General features: G+C 40.5%; 1 protein-coding gene across 1 annotated transcript in view; it reads right to left on the reverse strand.

Annotated features, from left to right (window-relative positions):
- The window catches only part of lmtk2 (lemur tyrosine kinase 2), a 101,616-nt gene that overhangs the window by 45,394 nt on the left and 31,886 nt on the right, over nt 1–24,336 (reverse strand). Inside the window, exons 2-6 of the mRNA XM_033040560.1 lie at nt 21,195–21,316; nt 18,150–18,303; nt 13,408–13,481; nt 10,300–10,418; nt 7,302–7,389 (exon numbers count right to left, since the gene is read on the reverse strand). Coding sequence (XP_032896451.1) covers nt 7,302–7,389; nt 10,300–10,418; nt 13,408–13,481; nt 18,150–18,303; nt 21,195–21,316 — 557 coding nt within the window. The remainder of the gene's footprint in view (nt 1–7,301; nt 7,390–10,299; nt 10,419–13,407; nt 13,482–18,149; nt 18,304–21,194; nt 21,317–24,336) is intronic.

Genomic DNA, 24,336 nt, shown 5'->3' on the forward strand with positions numbered 1-24,336 from the left:
ATGCACTGAGTCAGGAGGTTCCTTTTACAGAAGTGCTCGTTTACAGCTCAGAATCAATTGCTTAACCATCTTCATGCCAAAAATACCACAAAGTCTGCAGTGAACCACACTATTTCTCAATACATTTCTTGTCTTTCTCTTCAAAACAGAATTTAGGTTTTTAATTTCTGATCTTTATTAAACTTATTGCCACGTTTCACTTGCTTGCTTCAGAAGAGCTGTTGCTCTTGCCTTCTCAAAACTAGACACTGCCAAAACAAAACATCAGCTATAAATCTTGTCAACACTGCCAAGTACTTATTTCATTTTTGATTATGCAACAAAAAGCAATTTAGCACCAGTGAAGTGAGCATGCTTGAGGCACCTCGCTCCCTTAAATTATGCTGAAGTATATATTTCTGTCACTTTAAATTATTGTAATGCTTCATACCTTCACAAAATGAATATAACATCATACATCATGGATGTGCCAGCTGTTTGATGAAGCAATTCAATTAGTACTTCTTCAAACTTACATACACTTGTGGAAAATTACTACTTAATGTGCGTCTGCAACCTTTTTAGATGGCTACATTAAATATTTGCATTCCTTTTATCTCTTTGTAGACTAAATTTATGCTAACAGGAATATAGACCAAGTTTGTTTATTAAATTCCAGTTTTCCAGGCTTAGCTGAATCTCACCTAAAACAAAACTATAAAAGACAAAGTGCATGAGTAACTCAGGTAGCATCTCTGGAGAACATGGATATGTGATGTTTTGGGTAGGACCAGGGCCGGCCTTAGGAGGTGCGGGGCCCAATTGGGAACAATTTTGGTGAGCCCCAGGTTCCCAGCCAAGGTCTGTAGAATCATAGAAATACAAATAAAGTCTATTATAGACTTTATATCTCTATAGTAGAATGGAAAGTAATCAAAATGTGCGCTTAAAAAGTGCCTGCGAGTTAATGAGCTACTTTTTAAATATAAAATTGCATACATGTAAGCCTACAAGTAACAAACAAAATGTGTAGATCACCTCTGAAAAGTACATAGTTACAATACCACTTGTTTTAGTGACTGCAAAATGAAAAAAGAAAAATGTAATTAACTAGATCTTGGAAAACCAATAACTATTGGCGAAAAAACAGTACAGGCATTAAATGTTGTGTGTGCGTGTGTGCGTGCGTGCATGCGCTCGCGTGTGTGTGTTAGTTGTCTGTGCGTGATGTGTGTATGTTAGTTGTCTGTGCGTTATGTGTGTGCGTGTGTGGGAGGGAAGGAGAGGAGAGAGGGAGGGAGAGAAAGGAGGAAGTAGAGAAGGGAGTGAGGGAAGTAGAGAAAGAAGAGAAAAAGGGAGGGAAGGAGAGAAAGAAGGGAGGGACGGAATGGGAGAAGGGAGAAGAGAGAGGAAGGAGAGAAAGAAGGGCGAAAGGAGAGGGGACAGAGAGAGTGGAAAGAGGGAGGGAAGGAGAGAAGGGAAAAGAGAGAGAGAAAAGAGGGAGCGAAGGAGAGAAGGGAAGAAGGAAAGGGAGGGATAGAAAGGGAGGAGAGAAGGGAGGGAGAGGGTCGGCGGCAGGAGCAGATGCCGGGGTCCGGGCGGACGGGTGTGAGCTGAGGCCGAGGTTTGTAAACGTTGCTCCAACCACCGGCCCGGCCCTCCCTGTATTGTTCACCGCGTCTTCCCGGGGAGAGAGAGGGGAGGAGCCAGGGCTGTGTGCGTGAAGCACAGCGACTGGAGGGGTGGGAGCGCTTCCCCGGGACCGTGAGGGAACGTCCCACCTCTCCCTCTACCCCTTTCTTCCCCCTCCACCCTCTCTCCACCCCTCGCTCCCCTCTCCACCCGGGGTAGATCTACCTGAGCCGAGAGTAGATTACTCTGGCGCGGGGTCCAATTGGGAGCAATCGGTCCAATCGGCTTAAGGCGGCTCTGGGTAGGACCCATCTTCCTTGTGCAGATCAAGGTGAACGAGACCCACAGCTGCGAGCGGCAGAGTGAGGGCCTGCTGGTGCTAGTGCATGGCGTCTCCTATTCTTTTTTTCTAAAGATGCTGCCTGACCCGCTGGTTTACTCAAGCACTTTGTGACTATCTTCGGCATAAACCAACATCTGCAGTTCTGAAGAAGGGTCTCAACCCGAAACGTCACCCTTCCCTTCTCTCCAGAGACGCTGTCTGTCCCGCTGAGTTACTCCAGCTTTTTGTGTATCTTCAGTTTAAACCAGCATCTGCAGTTCCTTCCTACACACTAACCAATATAGTTTTGTTTTAGAAACAAGGACTGGCAGGTGCTAGTTTACAAAAAAAGGCACAAAGTGCTGTAGTTAATCAGCAGGTCAGGCAGCATCTCTTGAGAAAAGGAATAAGTGACATTTCGGGTCGGAACCCCTTTTTGGACTAAAGGATTCAGAATAAAGGGAAAGCACACTAATTTCTTACTTTATAGGTAGTCTGTAATTTATTCATTGTTTCTAATCTTAACCACCAGGTGGCATAACACTTTAATGAAAGACAAATCAGTTTCATTTTAGGTTGAATTACATTAAACTAAGATATGATAAAACTTTATTCAGCCCTGGAGGGAAATTGGTCAGAAAACAGTCACAACACACAAGGTACACAAAAACTTGAAAGTAAAATTAAATTAAAAGTGAGGAAAAAAGACAAAGACAATTGACTGTAGGCTGGCTGCCGTGTGCACAGCGCCTTAACTGGAGTGAATGAACAAACAAACAAACGCAGGCTTCTGAAAATGTGCAAAAAAAAATCCATGGCAAGGACTCGCCACAAGTTAAAAGATGGTAAAAAAAGATAAAGGAGGCTATTGACTAGAGATGAGTAGCAGATCAGAACAATGGACAGAATATAAGAGCAACAAAGAATGACTAAAGGATTACTATAAAACTCTGATAATCCAGCACCATCAGACCTTTGGTTGTCTTAGACGCTTATTTCCCAGACTAGTGGATGTTACTCCTATTAATATACTCCAACACTTTTATTTTACATTTTGAACATTACCCTGTAGTTTAATAAATTATAATTACTTTTAATGCTTCTATATCTCCTTCCTGATGGGAGGAGATTAAAGAGGTAATGTGCCGGGTGAAAGTGGTCTGCTATGATTTTTTTGGCCTTTCTGGTGAGTCTTGTTGAGTAAAGTGATGTCACTGAGGGAAGTCTGCTGCAACCGATGATCTTAGAAGCTCGGCGCACTATTCTCTCCAGCCGAATCTTATCCTGCGAGGTTGTGTGACCATACCAGACAAGCATGGAGAATGTGAGTATGCTTTCTATGGTATACCTATAGAAGTGGGTCATGGCTGGTCGACTGACCCTGAATTTTTTGAGCTGCCGCAGGAAGTAGAGTCGCTGGTGGCACTTACTGATTATGAGACTGGTGTTGAGCTCCCATGATAGGGATTGATGTATGGTGGTCCCGAGGAACTTAAAGGAGGTAACCCTCTCAACCACCTCTCCATTGATGAAGAGAGGGAGGAGGGGGGTGGCCTTCTTTCTGAAATCAACAACCAGCTCCTTAGTTTTTGAGATGTTAAGTATGAGGTTGTTGTTCTCACACCACCTTACTAGCTCCTCTACTTCACTACGGTAAACGGTTTCGATGTTATTGGTAATAAGACCTGCCACAGATGTGTCATCTGCAAACTTAAAGATGATGGCGATTATCTGTAAGTATGTAAGTAGCTAAACTTACAACATTTGCAAATAAGAGTGTGAAGGGGACCTATTGCCATTTGTTCAGTCTGGTTCATTCTAGCATGTAAGATAATAGATCATTGGACCATCTGGAGCAAAGGGAAAATAATCCCAGACATCAGATTTTTACTTGCCATCTCAGACTCCATTAATAAATCAAACTGACAGGGTTGGGAGGTCAAGATTCTGGGAAATACCAGGGCTTGCCTGGTTCATCACCAACTTAACCTTCATGCCTGGCACCAACCTGGTGTAATGAATCCATACAAGCCCCAAATGATTCCGTTTTGTACGTTCCTTCAAACTTTGTTTCGCCCAAAAAGAATCATCAGTGCCTGTTCATTGCCGAGCACAGAAATTCATGAACAAACTTACCCACAGCAACATAGCATTCAACTGCTGAATGTAAAATGCGCATTTTCCAGCCCTTATAGTTGGCTGGTTTATACTTGCAACTTAAATAATTTTGAATACAAGGATTAAGCATCTCAATCATCTTTGTAATGAAGGTTACTGACGGTTCGATAGTAATATGACTTGGAAAATTATCATTACATTTTGGTGAAGAGAAAGAAATGAAATGAAAGATGATGGTACAAAAGATATTTTTGAGCAGGAGGTTATGACAGGTATTATTTGACAGTCTCAAGTATTTGATTTCAACTGGTCTACGTTAGCTATCACAACCACCTGCTCTGGTAGTAAAAAAAACGATTAACTGTCAATTTCCATTTTTACCTTCCCTTGATTTTTCAGTTCATTAATGCTCGAAAATACTAACAATAAACTATGTCTTGATTTTATCTTTTTATTTCTAAAGACATGAAACTGGGCAGTAATTGATGCAATGCCATTAATTTTCAATGCAAGATACACAGATCACAATTCTTTTACATCCAAAACACATACTTTTACTCCCCAGTTTTCAATAAACGTCTCTAATACAGCAAAACAGGACACGCTGTCAGCACTCTTACACGAGATTATTTGTGTGCATTTGATATATTTAGGATCAATACATTTCTCTAGAAAATTGGATTTTTTTCCATCCTGGGAACCGGGTTAAAATTCTAGTCACATCTCCCACGGAAACGATTGTTATCAGACAGAAACATTACATCCCATGAAGTCATTATTTCAATTTCTAATTTCTAAATTGCAGACATTCCAAAAGTAAAATCCTCACAGGGGAAGCTAATGGAAGTCTGATTTATGTGAATCAATAAAGCCCACAATTATATTGCTAGAAATTGAGGAATTTTATGTTTTTAAATCTTTACTGAAGAACACATTTTCGTTTAACATTTTACAATGCTCGGGATTAACCCTATACAATATTTATTTTTGCTATAATGGGACGTCGACCTGCAAATCAACCATAAGGTACATACATTTTTCAAAAGTATAAACATTTAACCAATAGTAATGTTAAATGACAGAGTTAGCTGCGCCAGATAATTCATATAATAGAACCACTGATCCAATGCTGGTCCAATGCCAATTTCAGTCCCTAACGCAACACCAATTATTATTCTAAATTTAGTTTAGAGATACAACGTGGAAAGAGGCTCTTTGGCCCACTGAGTCCACGCTGACCATCGATCACCCATTCACACCAGCTCTATGTTATCCCATGTTCTCATCCATTCCCGACACACTAGGGGCAATTTACAAAGGGCCAATTAACCTACATACCAACACATCTTCGGGATGTGAGAGCACCCGGAGGAAATCAAAGGGAGAACGTACAAACTCCACACAGACAGCACCCGAGGTCAGGATCGTACCTGGGTCTCTGGTGCTGTGAGGAGCTCCTCCGCCAGCTGCCCCACTGTACTGCATATGTGACCAAGCAGACCAACTAGCACAGAGGCACGCAGAGCCTTAGGTTAATTAGGTATATTATCATGTGCACCAAGGTACAGTGAAAAGCTTTTGTTTGCATGCTTTACAATCAAATCAGATTATATGATCTACAAGTACAATTGAGCTAAACATGTACAAAAGGCAAAGCAAAGTGACAAATACCAGAGTGCAGAATATAGTTTCTCATCGTTCAAGTGAGCCTTCACATATCTTAGTAACTTATTCGCTCACATGCCTATTAACTTCCCCCAAATTCCCTTGCTTCTCCCTTAAGTAAGGAACAAATTACAGTATTTAAGAAGGAACTGCAGATGGAAAATCGAAGGTACACAAAAATGCTGGAGAAAATCTGCGGGTGCAGCAGCATCTATGGAGCGAAGGAAATAGGCAACGTTTTGGGCTGAAGAAGAACGGTCTGAAGAAGGGTTTGGGCACGAAACGTTGCCTATTTCCTTCGCTCCATAGGTGCTGCTGCACCCGCTGAGTTTCTCCAGCATTTTTGTGTACCAACAAATTACAGTAGCCAATTAGCCTACCAGTGCATCATTGGGACACGAGGGGAAACTGGAACATCTGGGAGTAAGCCGCACAGTCACAGAGAAAACATGCAAGCTCCACACAGCCAGCACTTAAGCTCAGGATCAAACCTGAGATGCTAGAGATGTAGGCAGCAGCACTACCAAAAAGACAATTTTCTTATCTACAGGGTAATGTTAGAAATAACTTCACTGAAAGAAAAATGTTGATCAGAATTTTTTTACCATCAAGCCAGCAATAAAGATTTCTGCAGAGGCAAAAAAAGCTACGATGTTTAATTAAAGTAAAATCATTCAGTAATATCGATCAGGGAACTGGAAGATAAAGCTCACGTCTGTCAGGCAACTGAGTGCAAATGGAAAATACAGAAACTAATCAAAATGCATTTGAAAATTGGCTTTAGAAATAAAATAAAATGAATCACTATGAATCACACCAACACTCACAATATTCTTCTCGTTATTCAGTGTCTGAAATCATTTTATGTTATAAATTATACCAATTTATTGACAAAAGAAACTTTAAAAATAGTGATGCGTCTGTGGTTACAAATTCATATTAACATCAGAAGTTCATTCTGAAACTATTCAAATCACTTTCCATGGTTGTGATCTCTTCTAATCCTTTAATGGAATAATAATTTTCCAGCATGTTATGCTCAAATTTCCAAATGGTGAGCATGAAAGACACCAATTAAAAGTAATTAAATATACAGACATTTTTTATTCAGAGTTTGATAGCATTAAATATTCACTAAATCCAAGTTAATGGGGGAAAAAATATTAAAAGGAAAATCCTCTAAAGGGAAGAAAACATTAATAATGCAAATTAATTATCTTTGTATCATTCAGGAAAATTGCTTAATGCATTTCTTCCCGATGGGAATATTTAGTCTTAGTTCAAAAAGCAACTGGTTTAGACGCAAGATCTTTATGAAGACTTTAGCAGCCACCCCTCTGTCCAGCTGCATTAATAGCAGATTAAATCAATGCATGGGAGTGGAAAGGATGCAGGTGCAGCCCTACAATACATGCGATGGGATCAAAATCACGTACTGCCTGTTCTGATTAGTATTATCCTACTTGCTGCACCATAGTAACTGTACTAAAGTAACTGAAAAGCGATGTTTCACTGGGTTATGAAGGACAAAGAATAGATACCTTGTTGTAGATAATAGCATTAAAACTGCTAATTAATTACTTACCAGCTGACAAAACTCAAATGCCAACAGGTAAGGGACAGCTTCCACGCATTGTCCCAAGCAGTGGAGCACATTTGGATGTTGCAAAACTCTGAAATTACAAATAAAGACAAAACGATGAAGCAAATGAATTTCATGCAAAACAATTCTTGCACTTTACAAACAATAAGAAATGTTGGCTACTCAATAAAATTACATCAGCATTTCATCAGTTACATTTACATGTACACAACTGGAATATTACAAGAGATTGTGCCTACTCTAAGTTCCATGTAAATACTGGTATGCAAAAACCTCCAAATACAAATGCAATACATGGGCAGAAGTTAATCATTTTCAATGTCATTTGAGGACATAAATTTTAACCATAAATCATTCAGTAAAATAGAGAGTAACACATGAAAAATGGTGGCACAGCTAGTAGAACTAGAGACCTGGAGTCAATCCTGGCATCGGGTGCGGTCTACGTTGAGTTTACATGTTCTCCCAAACATTGTGTGATAGATTAATAGGGTGCTGTAAATTGACCCTAATGCGCAAGTGAAAGGTGCAATCTGGGAGGAGCTGATGAAGATGCGAGGGGAAATTAATGAACGTAGTACTTGAGCAAATGGGTGTTTGGCTGAATCTGCTTCTTGTATTTTTGGACATCTGCTTAGTCAGTGCAACTTTCTACATTTCTCCAATTGAAAAGCCAATGACATGAGAAAATATGTCATAAATAACAATAAGCAATAAGAGGGAGAGAGAGCATGTGATTTGTGCATAATCAAATTCTAAACAAAAGTCTGCCGAAAGCATTTAAAACAATTTATCGATGACAATTAAGTAACACATTTACAGTTCCCTCCATAATGTTTGGAACAAAGAACCATCATTTATTTATTTGCCTCTGTACTCCACAATTTGAGATTTGTAATAGAAAAAAAAAATCACATATGGTTAAAGTATCAGATTTATTAAAGCACAGTCAGATTTTATTAAAGGATATTTTTATCCATTTTGGTTTCACCATGTAGAAATTACAGCTGTGTTTACACATAGACCCCAATTTCAGGGCACCATAATGTGTGGAACACATAGCTTCACATGCGTTTGTAATTGCTCAGGTGTATTCAAATGCCTCCTTAATGCAGGTATAAGAGTGCTCTCAGCACCTAGTCTTTCCTCCAGTCTTTCCATCACCTTTGGAAACTTTTATTGCTGTTTATCAAAATGTGGACCAAAGTTGTGTCAATGAAAGTCAAACAGGCATTATGAGACTGAGAAACAAGAATAAAACTGTTAGAGACATCAGCCAAACCTTAGGCTTACCAAAATCAACTGTTTGGAACTTCATTAAGAAGAAAGAGAGCGCTGGTGAGCTTACTAATCGCAAAGGGACTGGCAAGCCAAGGAAGACATCCACAGCTGATGATAGAATAATTCTTTCTATAATGAAGACAAATCCTCAAACACCTGTCAGACAGATCAGAAAGACTCTTCAAGGGTCAGGTGTGGATTTGTCAATGACCACTGTCCACAAAATACTTCATGAACAGAAATACAGAGGCTACACTGCAAGATGCAAACCACTGGTTAGCTGCAAAAATAGGATGGCCAGGTTACAGTTTACCAAGAAGTACTTAAAGGAGCAACCGCAGTTCTGGAAAAAGGTCTTGTGGACAGATGAGATGAAGATTAATGGCAAGAGTGATGGCAAGAGCAAAGTATGGAGGAGAGAAGGAACTGCCCAAGATCCAAAGCATACCACCTTCATCTGTGAAACACGGTGTGTAGATTAACCCTATGGATCATTCATAAACAGGGTGTTATGGCCTGGGCATGTATGGCTGCTGAAGGTACTGGCTCACTTATCTTCATTGATGATACAACTGCTGATGGTAGTAACATAATGAATTCTGAAGGGAATAGACACATTCTATCTGCTCAAACAAATGCCTCAAAACTCTTTGGTCGACAGTTTATTCTACAGCAAGACAATGATCGCAAACATACTGCAAAAGCAACAAAGGAGTTTTTCAAAGCTAAAAAATGGTCAATCCTTGAGTGGCCAAGTCAATCACCCGATCTGAACTCAATTGAGCATGCCTTTTATATGCTGAAGAGAAAACTGAAGGGGACTAGCCCCCAAAACAAGCATAAGCTAAAGAGAGCTGCAATACAGGCCTGGCAGAATATCACCAGAGAAGACACCCAGCAACTGGTGATGTCCATGAATCGCAGACTTCAAGCAGACATTGCATGTAGAGGATATGCAACAAAATACTAAACATGACTACTTTCATTTACATGACATTGCTGTGTCCCAAACATTACGGTGCCCTGAAATGGGGGGACTATGTATAAACACTGCTGTAATTTCTACATGGTGAAACCAAAATGAATAAAAATATGACCTTTATTAAAATCTGACTATGTGCACTTTAACCACGTTATTTTTTCTATTACAATTCTCAAATTGTAGAGTCCAGAGGCATATAAATAAATGATGGGTCTTTGTCCCAAACATTATGGAGGGCACTGTATATACCAATCATTGAAGAGCAAAGGGCTTAATTCTAATTTAATATCAATAGACAATTAAAAAGGTGGCTTTGAGTCACCTAGTTTTGGGAGGGATTCAGTTATTAAAGGACACACATGAAAATATATGTTTTAGGTGTCATCCATTCAGCCCTCATGCCTGTGAACTAAATAGCTCTGTTACATACTATTAATGTACCCCAGTGCCGCTTTCTTGCATTCACCCCACAGCCCCCAAATCCCTTAATATCAAAGTTATGAAAAAAAAAAATTTTTGCACTTTCCAATTTGTATTTGAAATTTGGAAATGTAGATCCAAACACAATTGCTCTACTTGCAATCTGTGAAAAACCCAGACGCTTGATTGCAGAAACAAAATCCGTTATTAGAGTTTGTGGAGAATAAAAAAACACAGATTTCAACCAAAATATATAATTTTTTTCTATACAGTGTATAGGTAAAAAACATGACTTACCTGTAAGCCTCTCCATTTTTAAGGAATCGCTGATGCTCCGTTGAGCTTGCACTGGCTTTCAGTTCTTTTATAATCACTCGGACTAAACTGGAATCTTGGTAGAACTCGCCAAGAAGAACCTTTCAAAATATGCAGAAAAATGCTTTTAAATACTTCCATTCTCTGAAACAGGAAACTACTGATTTCCCACAAACATTCTTGATGACATGCAATGTGGAAGAGGACAAGGACATTGCAGCAGGTGACAAAGGATGTTTGTACATTTCTCTGGCAAATCCACATCGCTCAACCTAGGTCACCAAGCAGTCATCCTCCGGAAAAGAGAACAACAGGAAATATGACATAAATCTGGAATGCTAATTCTAAGGAAAACGAAAATAAAACAAAATTATGTCTATTGAAAATACATGGCTTTAAAAAATAAAAATAAATTGAATTTACCTGTATTTAATTCAAAAGTGTACATTAATGCTAATAGATACAAGATTATATTATCAAAATGCCACAAAATCCAACCAAAGGCTTTTTCAAGAATGATTTATACAAGAGATTCAAACTTTTTTCCCTTCTGAACCACTTCAAGTCAAGGGTATTTAATTGTCATACGTTCCAAAGAGGAACAATGACATTCTTACTTGCAGCAGCACAACCGGTTTTTACCTTCCATTCTCTACTCTAATTATAATTACACTTTTCTTTCTAATATTACCAAACACCCAACTCCAATAGAAAGCCAGTTTAAAACCCTAGGTTTATACTTACTGTGAGTGAAACCACTCACAATAGCAATCCTAATGTCATTTAATGTCTGAGCCCTTGCCTGTTTAGTATCCCTAGCCATTCAATCAAACACTTAACTGAACCAGCCACGTATGCAGAGGCTGCAACAGCAGGTCAGAAGCTAGGTATTCTGTAAGGGACGATCTTCTTCCTAATTCCCCACAATCTGCCAAAAGCTCACACCGCCCAGAGTAAAGTAACTGCATTTAGGTCACCATAAACATTGACCTCCTCCAACACTAACCTGATATGCCATTTGCCATCTATACCACACAAGGGAACTCCCAAATTGTTGTTGAGTTGAAAATTGCAATAATGATATTTTGCGGCTGTGCCGGCTACAATGGGGAGTGGGATTTCTAAACCAGGACAGTGTGCAGTTTGGTGTGGTACTTAATGTTCATTACTCAAATTAAATTAAATCAGACATCATTTAAATTAAATGAGCACACACTGTCCATGTGGGGTTTGCACGCTCTCCCTGTGACCGCGTGGGTTTCCTCCCACATCCCAAAGACTTGTAGGTTAATTGGCCTCTGTAAATTGCACCTGGTGTGCAGGGAGTGTATGCAAAAGTGGGATTAACATGGAACTAGTGTGAACGGATGATCGATGATCAGTGTGATCTCGGGTCAAAGAGCCTGTTTCCATGCTGTGTCTCTAAACTAAACCAAGAAACTTGCTACCCTTACCTTTAGAAGGTAACCAGACCAGGTGCGGACCCATTGGGCCCATTCCCCCAAGGCAATATTCCACCACTCACCCAGAGCCCCCAACTGCGCAGGCACGGCTGACGTGTTCCCGTTGTGACGCCAGAGTTACCCGTTGTGACGCGAGTCATGGCAACCCTTCCCCAACTGCGCCTCGCCATCCCTCTTCCTACCTCTATCCTCCTACATTCCCCCTCACCCCCCAGCACACCCCTCTCCCCATCCTCTTCACCCTCCCACTTCTTTCCCCTCTCCCTCCCCTTTCCCCTACCCTCAGTCATTAAGTACAGCCCATCGGAAATTTCCCGGCAACTAGTGGCCCAGCACCTCCTTTAAGCTGGACAGAATTACGAGAGCGTACTTGAAATCCCCGCTAGACGTCCCACCGAAAATGTGACACCCTGGCCGGGTCTCATCTCCATCTCTTCGGGACTGCCACGCCGAACCGCAGGATGAATTTGCCCCTTGATCCAACAGATCTGTTCCTATAGCCGACTTCCGAGGCCGACTTTGCTGGCCAATATTTCGGCTCCTCAGCTGCCTAAGCGAACCATTCCAGTACCGTTGGACACCACTCAGAGGTCGTGACCTCTGTTGGTCGGACAAAACGGATAATCCAGAAAGGCTCTGGAACCAAAGGCGCCGGAAAATCGGTGGTGGACTTGTATATGATCACTCTTGTATAGTTGAGTCACTTCTCTATAATCTTGTATTTGCATTACAATTTAAATTCTATTTACTTGTGCACTACCAACTTAACCATAGTGAAGCTCAATATAAAATGCAGTTTAAAAAAAAAGCAGTAACTAACGCGTTATTGAATAACCAGAGCAACACAATGTCAGCTTAGTCTGCAGTCAGAACTAGTCATTCAGGCATGAAGACTACATTATGTTCAATCATGCAACTTATTTTAGAAAACAATAAACAATTTATTCCTTTATTTTTTTAATCAAATGCCAGCAAGAGAATAAATTACTTCTTGCACTCTATAATGCACTGCATTTCAGATCTAGAAATTCAACGGGCAATTTGCTCAATTTTACCCTGCTAAAAATTATAAACCACTGACATTAACTCTTCTTAATGCACAAGGGGAGAGAATAAAGGTCACATTTAACCTTTCTAACAATTTAGAGATCTTGTAAATATAACCATATTTAAACCAGTGCCTCTATCGTGATGGTATGTGTCTAAAAAAAGTTAAACATCATTATTTTACCGGCGACGTGTCACCCATCTTTATTAATTATGTATACTGGCACTCTAAAAATAAAGCACAGATTTAAAGGGAGTTTAAATATCTTGCATGTTTAGGAAAGAACTGCAGATGCTGGTTACACCGAAGATAGACACAAAATGCTGGAGTAACTCAGCGGGTCAGACAGCATCTCTGGAGAAAAGGAATAGGTGGCATTTCGGGTCGAGACCCTTCTACAGAATCTCAACTCGAAGCGTCACTTATTCCTTTTCTCCATAGATACTGCCTGACCCGCTGAGTTACTCCAGCATTTTGTGTCTATATCTTGCATCTTTACTGCTGTGGTTAGCTTTGACACACAAATGTTTTGTCCACCATATTGTTGTACGCTTCAGTTTAGAAAAAACTAGTTCTTACCTTACCAAACCAGCCATTTCCAATTTCCTGAATGTAGCTAAGGTGATGACGCGCAAAAGGTGCTGAAGATACTCCTATAAAACACAAAAACATATCAAATGACAGAAGCATACACAAGCTAACTTTCTACTTTAATTTTCACCAAATATCCACGCCAGGATTTAAATTTTGCGATTGACCACTTCCGCCCTAAAACTAGAGTTCAATCAATGCCATCATTTCTCTTAGACCTGACAATATAAATCCAATAAGATACAATACTTAAGAATACTGAAGAAGGGTTTCGGCCCGAAACATTGCCTATTTCCTTCGCTCCATAGATGCTGCTGCACCCGCTGAGTTTCTCCAGCTTTTTTGTGTAACATACAATACTCTGTCCTCCAGTCTTCCACAGCTCGTATTCTCATCCACATATTTCATCGATAACCCATGCTCACTCAGAGCGGCACAATAGCACAGCAGGCAGAGCTGCTATTTCTCAGAGCCAAAGACCCAGTGCTGCCTGTGTGGAGTTTGCATGTTCTCTGGGTGCTCCAGTTTCCTCTCGCGTCCCAAAGACATGCAGGTTTTTTACGTTCATTGGACTCTAAATTCCCCCTGGTGTGCAGGGAGTGGATGAGAAAGTGGGATAACGTAGATCTAGTGTGAATGGATGATCGGTGGTCAGTGTAGACTTGGTAGGCTGAAGGAGCTGTTTTCATGCTGTATCTTTCAATCAAAACCATTCCCAGCTACAATTTATTCTGTTGCTTCGGTATTAATGTCAGAATTCCCTTCATAAAGAGCAGAGGAATAACAAGATCTAAAGAGTTTGTGGGAATAAGTTCCAATTTCCTACATTTTGTCTTCATATTGAATATTGATTTATAATGCTGGCCTTCTGCCAAGTTCAGAAATACTATTCAAGTGTTCACCCTCGTTTGTGACAATGCTTAAAAGATCTGAACACCAGACATCAATTCTAAATCGGACTGAGGGATTAACGGGAAGCGAAAGAAGAAATAGCACTTTTCCGGCAATCATTCAATTCATATCAGCTACCAACGTATATACACATCAGTTTTAAACATAGCAAAAGCTTTGGCAGCTCAGACACTTATAAATTCAATTTTAATACACAGGTCTGGGTGATTTACATCTTTGGATTACATACAAAGATGCATCTTGGTGAAGGAGCAAATCAACGCTGATGCACATGCATCTATAAACAAATTAAAAGCATAGATTATGAAATGTTTTGAACAATTTCAATACAGTACAAGAGCTTCAAACATTTTCCATCTTTCAACACCAGTGTACATGTCCTATTATTTCAAAGGAAGCCACAAAGTCACAATAGCAAACTGGGATGTTTACATTGAAACAGTGCCAAATGACAATGTATCAACCTTTGGTACAAAAGAGATTTTAGATCCCAGAAACGAAGCCTAGTCTCAGGAACACAACTTCTAAAATAAATTGAAGCACTCCACCGTGACTGAAATGTAACTTGAGCCACGATGTTTTATGCATCCGGCATTTAATTTAGTACATCTGTATATAGAACATAGAAAATTACAGCACAGGAACAGGCCCTTCCCACAATGTCTGTGCTGAATATGGTGCCAAACCGGGACGACAGATGGCACAATGGGCTAAGTGTTCGGCTGGCAACCGGAAGGTAGCCGGTTCGAATCCCGCTTGGAGTGCATACTGTCGTTGTGTCCTTGGGCAAGACACTTCACCCACCTTTGCCTGTGAATGTGTGTGAGTGATTGGTGGTGGTCGGAGGGGCCGTAGGCGCAGATTGGCAGCCACGCTTCCGTCAGTCTGCCCCAGGGCAGCTGTGGCTACAGAAGTAGCTTACCACCACCGAGTGTGACTGAGGAGTGAATGAATAATGCGATGTAAAGCGCCTTGAGTATTAGAAAGGCGCTATATAAATCCCATCCATTATTATTATTATTAAACTAATTTCATCTGCCTGCACCCATCCATGTGTCCATCTAAAATCCTCTTAAATGCCATTATTATATCTACCTTCTCCACAACCTTCTATGTGGGAAAACCTGCCCCACATATCTTCTTTAAACTTTGGCCCTATCACATTAAAGTGGTGCTCTCTGGTCTTTGAGAGACCCTGGGGAGGGAGAGACCCATAGCCACCAACTGCACAGGCGTGGCTGACGGGTTCCCGTTGTGACGCGAGTCATGGCAACCTTCCCCGACTGCGCCTCGCCATCCCTCTTCCTCCCCCTATCCTCCTCCATCCCTCTTCTGCCCCTCCTCCACACCCTCCCTCAACTCTCCCTCCCTCTCCTCTATCCCCAGTCACTACCTCCCACCCTCCATAACCCCTCACCCCTCCCTACCCCCTCCTCTACATCTATCTCCCTGCTCCCTCACTCCTCACCTCTCTCTCATCTCACTCCCCCACTGCACACAATGGTTAAATAAAATTTATCCTCCTCCCCTCCTCCACACCCTCCCTCACCTCTCCCTCCCCTTTGGCGAGGAGGAGAGGGGGAGTGGAGGAGGTGGTAGGGGGAGAGGAGGTGGGGGGGAGAGAGGAGGCGGTAGACGGGGGAAAGGGAAGGGGTGGAGGGGTGGTTTGAGGAGGGGAGGGGGACAGAGAGAGAGGTGGGGGAGGGAAGAAAAGGGGGAAGTGGGGGAAAGGCACGGGGGGGGGGGGGGGGACACACACACACACACACACAATACTAGACCAAGTGCAGACCCGTTGGATCTGTTCCCGCAACGTGCGGTTGCGGTGGGGGCAGGCGGCATGTGGCATCACACACACTAACCACCACCCCGCACACACGCTAATTACCCCCCTTGATATTATATTAATATTATTAATTTGCTCCTTTTACCCCATAACCCCCCTATCCACTGACGCATAGTCCCCAACTCGCAGGCGCGTCTGGGGGGGGGGGGGGGGGGGGGGGGGGGGAGAGAGTGAGGGGAAAAAACTCAACAAAAGCAGTAAGATATTTAAAACCGAACTGATGAAAATTTGCTTCCACTCAGACATTGCTGAATCTTTTAGATTCTCTACCTCACAGGGATCTGATTCGGCCATCATTAATTTCATTCAAGACTGAGTTTGGTAGATTTAGGATTAAAAGAGCAGGAATGTAGCAACCATGGAAGATTAACTTGTTGAATAGTGAAGCAGGCTGCAGTCGAGCTTAATCCTCCAGATTTCTTCCACCTTCTAGCTGAAAATAATTCTTCCTCAAATCGCTTACCCCATACCATAAATTTATGCCTTCAGGTAGTAGGTACCATTATTAAGTTCACTATCTACCTCATAATTTTATATAATCAGTTCCCTCCTCACCCCCCAGCCTTCTGCATACAAACAAAAATAAACCAGGACTACTACGGGTAGTAGCTGTCTGTACGGAGTTTGTACCTTCTCCCCGTGACCGGCGTGGGTTTTCTCCGAGATCTTCGGTTTCCTCCCACACTCCAAGGACGTACAGGTATGTAGGTTAATTGGTTTGGTGTAATTGTAAAATTGTCCCTAGTGTGTAGGGTAGTGTTAATGTTGAGGGATCGCTAATCGGTGCAGACTCGGTGGGCCAAAGAACCTGTTTATAGTGCTGTATCTCCAAACTAATCTAAACTAAACTATCCAATCTCTCTTCATAGCTGAAAGGCTGTGAATCAGCAAATCGCCTGTGCAACCTCTGGCGCAGGTACATCCTTCTTAGAACTACATGCAGTGCTCTAGCTGTGGTCTAACTAATGTTTATATAATTATATCAAACACTTGCTTGCATAATTTATGCCCCAGCTATTGAAGTATCCTGTCTGTCCATACTCTCCCCAGATGCTGTCTGATCCACTGCGTTCCACCGGCATTCTGTTTTGCTCAGTGCTATTTTACCATGCTCTTGAAAGCCTATCCGTGACCAAGCTTTGGGGTCATCTGTCCTAATTTCTATTTTCTGGTTTGGTCTAAACTCGGTTTCACTTGTCCTGATAGATACACTTTGTAAGATTTTAATGTATTAAGATGTCAGATCAATGGCATCTCAATGTTAGTATTATTTACTAACATCTTAAATTAGTATTATTTACTAATACCAAGCAGAGCACCATTTTTCCTAAATCGCAAAACTTTAGTAAATGCAAAAAAATGTTAAATGGGGTTTGGGGAATTAAAGGAATTCCAAAGAATTAAAGAGATGGGATTGACAGATCAGATATGGAAATGGGTCCATCGGAATATTGAGTGCACGCCGGCCCTGGATCACCCGTTCACATTAGTTCTTGTGATCCCACAGAACACACAAGGGGCAATTTGGAGGCCAATTAACCTACAAACCCACCCGGTGGAAACCCACGCGGTCACAGGTAGAACATGCAAACTCCACACAAACAGCAGCCAAGGTCAGGATAGAACCCAGGTCTCCATCAGTTGCGCCACTGTGTGGTTTTAAAAAAAAATCAAATTCAGGAACATAAATCCTACTGAAGTTTGTCCTTTCAATTTTAATTAGAGCCTACTGAGGATTAAACATAAAATCAAGATTTTCCTGCTAGATGCATTGCAAGATAAACTTAGACAGTAACGAGGAACCTATAGATTACAAGGGTGTTGGACTGTTTCAAATTAACATATGCAATAAAAAGCCATAGAAACAGATTCTATTAGATCATTTATTTGCTAAGTAACTTACGTTACCATTTATTTAAGTAAAAATGTTTAAAGTAGTAAAGGGCAGTTTGAAATGCTGAACACCACACACCTTGTGTTTTAGATAAATGAAGTTGCGTTGGAGTAGAGAGCATAATATTTGGAACAGAGAGAGTGTAAACTTCAGCAGGCGCTGGAGGTGATGGAGTATCTTCTGCAGGTGGTATGAAATCATTTTCTTCATCAAGATTATCATCTTCAAATTCCTGAAAAAGAAAAATAGTGGGACTCTTAATTTCATTTAAAAAGGGCATTATTTCAAGATTCAAGACTCAAGAGTGTTTAATTATCTATGTACTGACAATGAAATTCTTACTTGCAGCAGCAGAATAACAGGCCTGTAAACACAATACACAGATAATAAAAATCCAATAAGCCCCCAATATATGCAAAAAACCCAAAGTCCTAGTGCCACCAAGGACGGCTCAAAATTCAGAGTTCACTTTAGAGTTATGTAGTATTCAAGATAGGGAATATGCCATTCTTGAACCTGGTGGTCATGGTTTTCACGCTCCTATATCTTTCCCCCCTGATGGTTGGAATGAAATTAAAGCATGACCAGGATGGTGTGGGTCTTTGATGATATAGGTGGCCTTTGAGCAGCACACCCTTTGATGGAGGGGAGATTTCATGACTGTGCACTATGTAATAACCTGCTTGCACTACCTCCGAAGCAGAATTGCAACATTATGACAATTTTGCAAATTAACACAAGTCTTACACCACAGCAAAACTATAATTGTAGGATTAATAAACAAATTTCTTCATGTGACATTTTCAACTTCATTTGCTCTTGTGCTTTACATCACGTATTTCCGCTCGGTGGAGAATACTTTGAAAATGCCTCAATTAAATAATGCTTACGAATTTTATTAAAGGAAGCCCAAAGAGCAAACCTAGAAGAGGTTCCACCCCAAGCAATCTGAATCCCAGATTTGAACATAGGTAATATTAAGTACACATAAAGACATATAATAAAAGTATATAATTTATTGATTCCACACTCTCCCCACCTACCAAAAGATGTTTAAACTAGGCAGCATAAAATAAAAAAAGGATTAGAAGAGGTTGGATAAACTTGTATTGTTTTCTCTGGAACATTGGAGGTTGAAGGGAGACCTGATAGAAGTATATGTATCTTTTTACAATACTGCACACAATGTGACAAAGGGGGTCAAATTTCAAATTCCTTCAAAAAAAGTTGACAAGTACTTTATTGGGTTCATGACTAACATAGTATCAACAAAAAATAAGAAAAGATAGCATATTGATGGCAAGTTTCCGAAAATGGCATCAGAATACACAAATAAATTTTGTGTAACGGTTGTCGCGTGGTGTCCACCAGTGACCTGGTTGGCACAGTAAGTGCGCGTATTTCTTATCCCTTTCTATGTTTATGAATACCACATGGAACAATAAGATTGCAAACACCATTTCCACTTCATTCACCTGATCATGTAGTGGAATACTGCATCCATCTGAGTGGATACCGCAATGCACGTTACAAATCATACACACAAACGTACGTTGCGGTGGACACTCAAAGGTTTGGTGTCCCCGAAAACAAACGTTACATTATTGGCTAAAACCAAACATTTTCACCAATGTGATCTAAACGGTACATTACCCTATGGATTTGAGCTATATCGATGACCGGTCAGAGGGTTTGACTTGGGATGATTTTTTAGTAAGTAAAATGTTTCAGTAACGGTCATTGTGGAGCTTCTGGAAGTTGACACGAAGGAATTAAGTTTGCGACTTGGTCCGTACGAAAGGTAAACAAGAGACTGTGTTGCCAAATTGAAGATTGGCTCAGTTTCTTAGTTTTGATGACTAATTTATGTCCAAAAAATGTTTTAATTGATTTTAAAAAGTCGGAAAATATATCGTAAACGGTTGTTGCGTTTTTGACACCACGATGTTTTTGACATATTAAATTGGAAAATAAGAAAAAATAATTAACTCGCCCAAAAATCGCAACTACCATAGGATACCTCATTGGGTTTTTGAAAAGCCTTAAAGGTTTGGAGCCTCCGTGGTTTACCTTACGGAGATACCGACCCCGATAACGGTCGTTGTGACAATGGACACCAAGCACAACGACCGCTACGGGATCTTTGCGAGGCGGAATACCAGACATATTACTGTATTTTCCTCCTGGTATTGATAAAGATATTTCCCTAGATCATTTTCAAAACGTATATGTAAATGGGGGGGGGGGGCCCCGTATGAAGTTTATTTATGAATTAAATATTCATGACTAAATGTGGCAGAGTTTTTAATGTCACATTTTTGATTTCCAAAATGGTGGTAAAACGATGAAAATTTATCTGTTATGAAAAAAGTTTTTGACTTTCGGTCTTGAAGTTATCTAATTTATATCTGTTATTTGTAAGGTTTCACATGATGGGTAGATTTTTGTTAATAGTGTAATGGTGTAAAAACTTGAATATAATCTTGTTCCTCAAAATCTCTCCAGTATTGTAAAAAGACTGATATATAAAATTATGAGAGGCATATGATAGGGTAGACAGTCAGAACCTTTATCCCCAGGGTGGAAATATCCAAAACCACAGGGCATAGCTATAGAATGAGAGAGGAAAGTTTAATGTAGATGTGCGAGGCTATTTTTTTTACACCGAGTGGTGGGGGCATTGTCAGGGATGGTGGTGGAGACAGATAGGATAATGGTTTTAAAGAGGCTTTTAGATAGGCACATGAAAGTACAAGGAATTGAGGGATATGGATCCTGTACAGGCAGACAAGATCAGCTTATCTTGGCATCATGTCCAGCACAAACATTATGGGCTGATGGGCTCATTCCAGTGCTGTATGGTTCTACGTTAAGCATTTGACATCCTCAGGAAACAATTTGCGGCTGGTATTCACAGATGAGAGAAAAAAAATATCTGAACCAAGCCATGTTAAGAAATCCTCATGATTCAGCATCTGCCGTGTGTGATTACATAATGAAAATCAGTTTCAATTGATATATTGCCAATGTACTGTGATCACAACTTAAATGTTACAGTTCATAAAGTTATGCGGCAGCTGATTAAAAAAAAAAGAGAACCCAAGGTGCAAACTGTGTACTTACCTTGAAATTTATTTCTGGGTCTTTACAGCAAGATGCACAGTTCACGATCAGAACGACGAGGACAACTAAACTGCACCCTGAAAGTATGAGCAGTGACGAAGAGACTTCAACAGCTGTTTCCCCTGCAAAATGGAATTTTGAAAATCAGTTTTAAAAACACAGTCCAAGAAATCACATCTTGTGCAGTGCAAATTTAATTGTTTAACACTATATTGGCAAACCAATTTATTTGTGAGATAGATATTAAAAAAGTCTCTGCACATGTTCTCTGCAAAAAAAATCTGAAAGTCAAACAGCAAGAAATCAATGACATCTGCCTCTGTAGAACAATGGTTCCATGAGGAGAATCATAAAACAGTGTTTCAGACCAGATAAAGGAAGCCCATACCTCAGAATATACAAACAATAATATTCTTCCCCGTTAGGTAATTAGCTTACATGTATAAAACTCCACGGTCTCCGATCATACATTATAATTTAGTTTAGTTCAGAGATATAGAGTGAAAACAGGCCCTTTGGCTCACCGAATCCATGCCAACCAGCAATCCCCCCCATACACTAGTTCTATCCTATACACTAGGGACAATTTGCAGAAGCCAATTAACTTACAAATCCGCACATCTTTAGAATGTGGGAAATATGCGGGGACACCCGGAGAAAACCCACGCGTCACAGGGAGAACGTACAAACTCCGTACAGACAGCACCCGTAGTCTGAATCAAACCCAGGTCTCTGGCGCTATAAGGCAGCAACTCTACCGCTGTGCCACTGTGCACCCCTTATTTTGAAGGACAATTTTAAGAGTAGATTCTCCTAAAACACTGTACTCAAACTGCATTTGTGAAAAGACAAGATTAACTGCTGCTTGTTTAAGAAGGAACTGCAGATGTTGGAAAATCGAAGGTAGACAAAAGTGTTGGAGAAACTCAGCGGGTGAGGCAGCATCTATGGAGCAAAGGAAATAGGCAACGTTTCGGGTCTAAAGAAAGGTTTTGACCCGAAACGTTGGCTATTTCCTTCGCTCCATAGATGCTGCCTCATTAGCTGCTGCTTTCTTGATTTAGTGTCACCCAGGAATTTCTGAAACTTAATCAATGGCCAAAATCCAGCATTTCAAACATTTTTCCCTCCAAAAGTTCTAAGATTAGAACCAGCTTTTTGCATAGAATGTTTTCTGTTATTAAGAGTCATGGAAGACAATATTTTTCATTTATTATTGTAAGCAATTCCACAGTGTGCCAATACATTGTCGAGACTGATTTGCAAAGCTATGGATCTGATGATTAATCTAAAGAAATTATGCCTTTTAGGGCTTAAAGCCCCTTTGTACAATTAAAAGCTAATTACATACTATTCAGAATGCAATAGGCAAAATAAAAATGGTATTGGACACTTCAGCTTCATGCCCAGACTTGTCGGTCCATAAACGAAAATTACCCCTTCCAGCCTCGGCAGTTCCTTGTTTCTACATTTTGACCGCTCCACTGCAAAATAATCTCTAGGTATGTCTACTTTGAAGAGGTTCTCTCCTCTCTCCGACACAGGTTCTGTGAGGCCCTCTCTCACTGCTCCCCCTCTGTGATTCCTGCTGCTCCCAAAGCCTGAGAAGCTGCCTGACCCGCTGAGTTACGCCAGTGTTTTGTGTCTTTTAAGGGAAACTACCCAGTTCCCAGTTTTAAAATAACAATTAGTGAATAATGATTGGAGCTGGTTCTTTATAACTTCAACATCTGATATAGAACAAGCATACATGCAAGTACTTGTAGATTGTAGTCATTGAACCCCCCCCCCCCCCAATTCCACAAGCTGGGGTGGGAGGGCAATGTAAAAATTATAATTCAAGCATCACTAAAGGATGGATAATTATAATTAAAAGTATAATTGCCTTCCAAATTTTTCCACATTATTTCTCCACATTAGACTTTTTGTCTGGAACGTTAACTATACAATGCTATCAACTATATTATGCACTCTGGTATTTTTCTCTCTGTTATTTGCTCCAAATTCCAGCATCGCAATCTTTTGTGTCTCCAATTAGAGGCATATTATGCTTCTTTGTCTGCGCAAGAAGTGTGGTTAAAAATGAGATTGTGGGATATACCACACTAAATAGAAGAAGAAACATGGAGCCAAAATAATTACAGGAATTATCAGTTGTGGTACAAAGAGTTAGCTAGCCTTGGAGAACACAAAGGATTCTAATATTTTTCACCTTTTTCAACCCGATCATTCCCTTAAATGCCTTCAAAAGCAACTTCACAATTATCTGTGAATAAGGAGCTCAGAACATGTATTTCAAAGGCAGCAGTAAGCCAATTAACAGGTGCTGATCCTTCCCCCGATCTTTTTTAGATTTAAATGGACTTAAAGAGAGTTGATTAAATCAGTTTAAATGGACAAGGGAAATCTCTTAACTGCCACTACCCTTTCATGTTCTTTAAGAATGTTGTAAGTTTTGATAAAATCTCTCATTCTTACCAAATTTCAGAATACAGTCCTTGTCTACTCAATCTTTTCTCTTGTTGGAAACCTTGTGAAATGAAGATCCACAATAGGGTACCCCGCTTTTCAATGCAGAGAAGCGGTTGCATGGCAACAACGTTGACAGAAATAAAGTTGTTTCCAATCTGTTTGGGCAACATGCTCAGCAAAGCTAATTACTGTGCCTTGGTACTTGTGACAATAAACCTAAACAATGCCTGTTTGAACATGATGCCAATTATGTTCACCCATTCCTTCTCTCCAGAGATGCTGCCTGAGTCACTCCAGCTTTTTGTGTCTATCTACAGTTTAAACCAGCATCTGTAGTTCCTTCCAACACATGATGCCAATTAAACTGCACATCTGCCTGCATATTGTGTGTATAGGGAGGTTTCACGGCAGTCGGGTCACGACCCATGACCCATACTGTTGCTACGCTACACCAAATGGAGTACACGCGATGAACTGCAGGTTAGTACTTACCATTGTTTCTAGCGTAGTGGGCCCGTTAAAACCCGCTGAAATTGTCAATTTTTGCGCTGTTATGGAATTATGGAAATCGGGATAAGCGTGTGAGACATTTAGCCTACTTCAGAATTCAAAAAGTGAGGAGAAATGACGGTAGATAGAAGCGAGAGCTGAAGGGACAACAACAGCCAGA

The sequence above is a fragment of the Amblyraja radiata genome, chromosome 22, assembly GCF_010909765.2.
Source record: "Amblyraja radiata isolate CabotCenter1 chromosome 22, sAmbRad1.1.pri, whole genome shotgun sequence".
Lineage (NCBI taxonomy): Eukaryota > Metazoa > Chordata > Chondrichthyes > Rajiformes > Rajidae > Amblyraja > Amblyraja radiata.